General features: G+C 28.9%; 1 protein-coding gene across 2 annotated transcripts in view; it reads right to left on the minus strand.

Moving 5' to 3' along the window:
- LOC108560288 (alpha-tocopherol transfer protein-like) overlaps positions 1-1,826 on the minus strand; it is an 11,283-nt gene extending 9,457 nt beyond the window's left edge. Inside the window, exon 1 of one of the 2 annotated variants that reach the window (XM_017917768.1) lies at positions 1,654-1,826. In XM_017917768.1, coding sequence (XP_017773257.1) covers positions 1,654-1,747 — 94 coding nt within the window. In that variant the 5' untranslated portion in view covers positions 1,748-1,826. Of the gene's footprint in view, positions 1-1,311; positions 1,418-1,653 lie in introns of those variants that run through there. The other variant, XM_017917767.1, reaches the window with a different exon arrangement.
- Positions 1,827-8,120: the final 6,294 nt, after the last annotated feature.

An 8,120-nucleotide genomic window follows, 5' to 3' on the forward strand; every position in this document is an offset into this window, starting at 1 on the left:
AAATCATCACTAGTAATGAAAAATGGATCATCTACAATAACATCAATTGAAAACGATCATGATCCAAGCGTGATAAACCAGCACAAACTAAATGAAAAGCTGAATTGCATCAAAAACGATCATGCTATCGAATTTGGTGGGATAACAAAGGTATTCTGTAATTTGAGCTACATCCAAGGAACCAAACGATCAATTCAGATGTTTACTGTCAATAACTAACGAAACTGGAGGAAGCAATCAAAGAAAAATGCCTATAATTGACAAATCGCGTTTCACCAAAAACAATGCAAATCCTCACACATCTTTGGTAACTCGTGGTTAAATATTGGAGCTTGATTGGGAACTGATATCGCATTCCGCATATAGCCCTGACCTTGTATCCTCAGATTACCATTTATTTCAAAGTTTGCAAAACTCTTCGAATGGTAAAACTATAATTAATTACGATGACCTAAAAATCGCACTTGGTTCAGTTTATTTCTGATAAGGACCAGAAGTTCTGTGAGCGCACAATCATGAAGTTCTCAAGAAGATGACAAAAAGTCATCGAACAAAAAGGAAAATATATAATTGAGTAAAGTTCATTCTTTGTATACTAAAAAAAAGTAATTGCTTTTGTTATTGTCATTTTGTTTAATTAAAATTTAGTTTGCTGTAAAATTTTCAAATCGAATTGATAATTTATCAGTGAACGTTTATTGCGGAAATGAAATTTCATTACCATTCACGTAATCGGATCCATTTGGTTTAAACTATATCTGCGAAAACTAAATTTATACAGGAAGACATTACTTATGTTCGGTGCGAAATAAGTGAATACATATCTTATAAAATACGTTCAATGAACTTGATTTGTTCAGCGTTCTTGTGTCTATTTTACATATGAGCGTATATTTGTACCTGAGCAATAACAACAAAACGAAAAATTACCCTGACTTGATATTTAAACTGTTATTTACAATCTCAAGGTGATTGCGTACGTTTCAATATGTTTACACTTTTGGCGATCTGCATCAACGTAAACCAGTTTACATCTTAAGTATAAAATGAAATAAGTTAAAGCACAAACACAAAGGATTCTTAGTACTCGTATGATTATTCATAAACATTCGTAGTTCTGTTGCATTACGATAATTTCTTTGTTTCCGGTTGAATAACAACGTTTTATCAGCTTTGCTGCATTGAAACTTCAAGTGTTTAGTTCAATGTTCATTTTTTGAGAGTGAAAAAATAATTACATTTTTTTTTTGGTATAAATATTATATTTTAAATAATTTGAAAGTTGATTTATAAAAAAAAATAATATCTTACGTTCCTCAGTGAGTTTGACGATTACAATGCGACCCTCTTGGTCCATCTTGATCAAAATTTTTTGCACTATGAGTACACAACGACTGCCACACGAATTGTAAACAAATATTTGGTTGAAGCTTATATCTGCAATGCGTTACGATCATTTTTCAATTTCGTGCTGAATCACTAAACTCTGTTTATCAGCTCTGACGAAATGCACTCGAATTCCATTTATCGTTTATTTTGAACAATGAACGTTCATTATAACTAATATTACAATTATTACCTAGTTGATCATCAAGTACATACTTAAGTAGTCTATATTATTATCTAATTAATTTTTTTTTTAAATTATCTTACGTTCTTTGTCCAATTTCACGTATTGAATACGAACGTTGATTTGGTCCATGTTGATCAAAAAACGTACAGCAACTGCACGAATACTATCTTTCATACAGATTTGGGTAACAGTCAATCCAGTTTCCTCTTGGATAATTCACTCTCACTTATTACATCTGCACTCGGAATGAAAGTGGACAAAACGTTTTTTGTTGATAACTATTTAATCATCTATATGACTCACTTATAATATACGACAATGTAATTTATATTTCAAATTAAATGTAAAACGAGTTTACTTCATTTGATCACTTGACGTCTAGGTGAAAGTTCAATTTATAAAGAAAAAAAAATAGAATGCAAAGTCTTAAAAGTAATTTATAGTTTCAATAATTCAAACAAGTTAATATTTTATTATAATTATGTAAATGTTTCACTGTTTCGATAATTTTTACAATTCAAATTTCAAGTTGTTTATTTTTTCCATCTAAATAGAAATAGTTGCATTAGATTTGCAAACAATAATTAAATGTATTTATGTAGATACATTTTAAGCATGATTCTCATCAATTTATATTGCGTCTTGTAGACTAATATAGTTTTTAAGTATTTTTATAATATCAATTATCCAGTAACAAAAACAAGCTAATGTTATTTATTTTTAATTACAAAATTATATAATAATATTAAAATTTATACAAGAATAATACAAATTTGTTAGATTTATTTATTTATGGTTGAAAAAAGTATATAAAATATTGCTCTAAACTAATAATTGTATAGGCAACCAAACATACATTTGCTCTTTCAACGAATACAAATATCGCTCTATTGTCTACAACAAATCGGAAATAATTAAGACAGGCGATAAATTGGTTAATTACATTATAATAATTGGAATATGCAATTAGAAAATGGAAAAAATTGTATTATTAAAATAATGTTTCGTTTATTGTTTATACATAAATAAAAAGTTTTTTTTTATAGAATTATATAAACTTCTGATGGTTATGTAATGTAAATATTAACTTAACCAGGCGACGGCTCAAATTGTCTAAACTTTTGTCGCAGTTAAAATTTTAAAATATATTTTTTTTGAGATATAATTTGCCTAATGGAACTTTGTAACGTAACTTTATAAAACATGTACATCTCTCCTTTTTTTGCAATAATTTATCTTGAGTTCGAAGGTCGACATGCGTGCACAATCTATAAATAGTTATTGCAATTTTGTTCTTTCCTCTTTGAGTAATGCATTCATTTCGATTGAAAAGTCTGATGTTTTACTAATAAAAATATACAACCATACCTCGATTAATGAATAGGATGCGAAACTATGTTTTTAGAGCTAAATAACAGTCAACTTACAAAACTTGGTTGTTAAAAAAGTTTTCCAAATCTTCCACAAAAAAAATATATAATCTTCTGTATTCAAAACAATTTTAACATTATCTTTATAGACATTTATTGAGGATAATTTCAAGTAACTTTAACCGAGGTATGACTGTACATGAATATTCATACATCAATTCTTTTGTACAGACGGTTCAAGTAATATTCACTTGCAACAAAGCGTGTATCTACATAAGTTTCTTTGTACGAGGAACGTTTAACGGCGTTCTTTCAATAAAAGTAAAAAAAAGTATTTACCATATACAAATGCAATTGTTTGTGCAATTACGCGAATATGAAAAGGCTTGCATAAATCACGCGTACATTTCAAATAAACAAGAATTTGATTGTTCAGGAAGTAATTACAAGGAAAAAAATGTTTAAAGGGAGTAAATGGGTTTCTTGGAGAACGCCAATAGGTCAATTTAGCGGCAAATTGCGTTGCGACATTTCATATTTACCAGATGCATTATGCATGCAATTGGAACGGACATGGCAAACGGTTTGAGAGAGAGAGAAAAAACAAAAATCAATTTCGCAGCTTGTTTGGATCAAAACATTATAAAACAATCGAAGCTGCAGACATGATTATGAATAAATATTTGGATATAAATGATCGAGGCCATTTATTTTGTTTGAAAATTGTTTATTTATACGTAGACTACTGACTACTTCAAGGACGTACGTGCAAAATACAGATACTTTATTTTATAACAGTTTCAATTATTGCAATAGTTTGTTTTCAATTAGATTGTTAAATCATCTTGTTTCAAATAATTTGGATGATAAACTATAATAATCATTAATTCAAAAGTGTATCAATCACATCAATTAGTATTAAACAAATAGATTGTTTCAAGTGAACTACTGAAATTATTATTTACCTCAGATATTCCTCCAATGGAGAAGACACGTTTACAGATGAAACACTCATCATTTTTTTTTAGTGCAAACCCTGTGCTTCTTGCATAAAAATAAACCTCGATTACATTCAAGTGCGACTAAAAGGACAATGAATTAAGGTAATCAATAGCTTTCCTTATTTGTTTTATATACAAACCGGTATACTACAAAGTCCAATAAGTAAATGGATAGAATTAAAAAAAAGGTAAGAAAATTTGCAATTATCGAAAGAAAAAAATGTTGATAGTGCTTATAGAAGAAACTGGATTACCTAAATACGATTTAATACAAGACAAATTTAGTTTACAATTACATTTATTGGGTTGACAAGAAAGTAATTATTTTTCACAAATAGACATCATTATGTTAGATTTGAAGAACTTCCATCAATGTTACGATCTTTTTCTTTTGCCATTTGAAAGATGTTACATTTAGCTTTCTTTAGAAGCCAATTGAGCGTAATTCTGTTTGCAGCTGTTAGTTTAGGGTCAATTTTAAAATACCTACAAAAACGAACATTTTCGACATATTTTACTATTTTATTTCAGTAAAGGCAAGAAAGCTGCTGAGGCCCACATATAGTTGATGATATTGATTGCTTAATAAGATTCTGGTCGATCTACTGAAGACCAAATCAAAGTCATAATTGAATCTAATCTTCATCGAAACTGCGCAAGAGATTGCAGAAAAGTTAATTGTATCATACAACTGAAAATGTATTGGATTTGTTAAGATTCTCGATAATCGCAAAAAAAGATTCACTTAACACAACGAATCATTATTTGCAAAGAAATCGTCACTTTTTTTAAACGAATCATCACTGGTGATGCAAAAATTATAGTCTATAATAACATCAATCAAAAATAATCATGATCCAAGCGTGTTGAACCAACACAAAACACGTCAAAAGTTCAAAAAAAGATCATACTATCAGATTGGTGGAATTACATAAATATTGGTGTTTTGAGCTGTAGCCAATGAATGAAACGATCAATTCAAATGTTTACTGTCAACAACTAATGAAATTGGAGGAAGTAATCAAACAAAAATGGTCAGAATTGGCAAATCGTGTTTCACCAAAACAATGCAAATTCACACACGTTTTTAGTAACTCGTGGAAAATGATTGGAAGTTAGTTGGGAAGTGATTTCGCAATCAGTATATAGCCATGACCCTGTACCACAAGTTTACCATTTATTTCGAAGTTTTCAAAAATGTTTCAGGGTAAAACGTTCACTAATTACGAAGACCTGAAGTCTCACTTGTTTCAGTTATTTGCTAATAAGAACCATAAGTTCTCATAAAGTTGTCAGAAAAATGGCAAAAGGTCATCGGACAAAATAGTTGAGTAAAGTTCACTCTTTGTATACAAAAAAGAGTGTTATTTCATACAGTCCGGGATCTTTACGAAACCGATTATCCGCACTATACGAGGTATTACTGTATTGAGTAATTCGTTAACATTAATATAAATAATAATTGGAAACTTACAAGTTTTATCAATTTTGACAATGACTATATCAATCGAAGGTCCCGCTTCTTGACTACCCATTGTTGTTCCTCGATAACTGAATAGTCATAGTCACAGATATTGAAACGCATTAATTTTGCAGCAGACGAACAATTTAAAACTGCTGCTCAATACGTTATAAGTGACATTACTTTGACAATTAAGTATTGTTTTATAATTATCGATATTTCTATTTTTCTTACATACATAATAGACAGATCGTATTTGCAACAGATGTAATCTTCGGTAACCTCGCATCAACGTGCAATTGGAAAATCTATTTATATTTCTAATGTATGTAGTTTACAGTAGCCTTGCTGCATACAATAGTAATTAATAATGGAGAAACGACGTTTTCAATGTATTACCAAAAAAAAGAAGAAATAATAACATATAATTGCAAAAATAAAAATATAATTTACGCATTTTCTTTTAATTTGAGTAGAATCATCAAAGTATTATGAAACAAGAAAGTGAATTATTATTGCTACAATTAATGAAAAAAAATGATTAATTAAAGTACAATTATTATCTTTAATGAAGCGTAGACACTTAAATGTTATTTATGATACCATTTTTTTTTATAATTACGGCTCTATTTCTGTCAACTTATCGACTTCCTCTATGAAATTTATTTTTAGTCTCACCACCGATTTCACCAGATTTTATAACAAAAGTTTTGGATATCATTGTATAATATAGAGATAGTTGTAAGTTTTAGTACTCTTGATGATTGGATACGGTGACTAGTTTAATCCGTTCCAGAATTTCCGGATTTTTACTCGTATAGTGAAACATATTCAAAAATACACATAATATGTATTTAAAAATGATGTAAAAGGCGAGTAATTTTTTTTACAATTAATTTTGCTCGTTAAGCGAAATGCTCGTTTTGCGAGGTGCTTGTTAAGCTTGTATTACTTTTGATGTAATTAAATCGAATCTTTAAAGAAACAAGCAGAAATTAAAACATATGTCATTAAGTAATAATTGACGGAAATACCAGAGAAATTACGTAAAAAACACATTCTATTTTTAAATGAAATGTAAATTAAAAACATATTCATTATCATAATAATACTTTGATTTTAAAATAATAAAAATGTCTTTCATTTTATTTTATATATTTTCTATATTATATAAATTTTAATTCATATAAAAATGATAAAACGTTTGAATATTCGTAATACAAATTGGGATATAAAATTGCGCATTGCCTAGGTTACGATGATTCAGCGGTTCCCAAACGTTAGTGCGTTATTCACACCTGCATAATTGATAGATAAGAAAGCAATAAAAATTAGGCGAAAACACCCGATCTTTGACGAAACGATGAATCAACTGCACCTGCGGATCTCAAACGTCACAATAATCTAACGTTAAGCAAATTTTTAGTGCAGAGAATGAGTGCGTTTTGCACACCTGCATAATTGATAGATAATAAGGCAATAAAAAATAGGCGAAAACACCCGATCTACGACGAAACGATGAATCGTCTGCACCTGCGTATCTAAATCGTGTTGGTTTTGCACACCTACATAAAAGATAAGAAAGCCACGGATCAGCTGCAGCTACGAATCTCAAACGTCACAATAATCTAACGTTAAGCAAACGGAAAATTTTGGATCACGTCTGAAATGACGTCCTTCGTGTTTAATATTCAATATGCGATGATCTAATTATAACCTGTGATTATTGAGTAATTGAATGAAACGTGAAAACCGTGCATATTCAACTTTGACAGCTTATAACTGATGAACAGTGCACAACATGAATCTGTTAGTAGAATCGTTGGAAAGGTCACATTATTGTCTTTAATATGCCTGTGCAATAATTTAATTCGCAAGCGTGGCTGTTGAGTTATTAAACCATTTATTGTAAAACAAATAATTATACTTTTTAATTAATAGATTTTTTTACAAACAAATATACAAAGGTAGTAAGTATTTTATAATAATATATTTCCAAATTGAGTCTTTATGATCACCATTTAAGTGAAAAGAACCTTATGTTTTATAAGCAAATTTTGTGTATTTTATTCACCAAAACTGAGATTTCTTCGAGTTTTCTCTTAAGTGAAATGCATAATTTTTTGTGTATCAATATTTAAACTTGGTATTTAATGACAAGAATAGAAGTCTTAATTAATATCTTATAAGAATTAGATGCTACAAATAAAGTTAGTTAAAAAGAATTGCATTTAATGATTTAACTCACGTTATAAAAAGATAAATAATCCCGGAAGTCGAAATCACATTCATTCAAAAAATCTGCATAATTGATAGATAAGAAAGCAATCAAAATTAGGCGAAAACGCCCGATCTACGACGAAACGATGAATCAACTGCACCTGCGGATCTCAAACGTGTTTGTTTTGCACACCTGCATAATAGATAAGAAAGCCATGGATCAGCTGCAGCTACGAATCTCAAACGTCGCAATAATCTAATTTGGTGCGGTTTTCTTCAGATTTGTGGAAAAACATTTGTTTTTAAACTTTTTTTTAACAAAAAATTTAATTTTGTGAAATTGTATCAAAATATATCAACTATTAAATTATTTTATAATGTATTTATTTTTGTTTTAAATTTATCTGCATATATTTAAGGCATAAAGGATAATTTAATGTATAATTTTTTAATATTATATAAATTATAATTGATATGAAAATAAAAGAAAGTTT

Source organism: Nicrophorus vespilloides, unplaced genomic scaffold (assembly GCF_001412225.1).
Source record: "Nicrophorus vespilloides isolate i.1.1-1 unplaced genomic scaffold, Nicve_v1.0, whole genome shotgun sequence".
In the NCBI taxonomy this organism is placed as follows: domain Eukaryota; kingdom Metazoa; phylum Arthropoda; class Insecta; order Coleoptera; family Silphidae; genus Nicrophorus; species Nicrophorus vespilloides.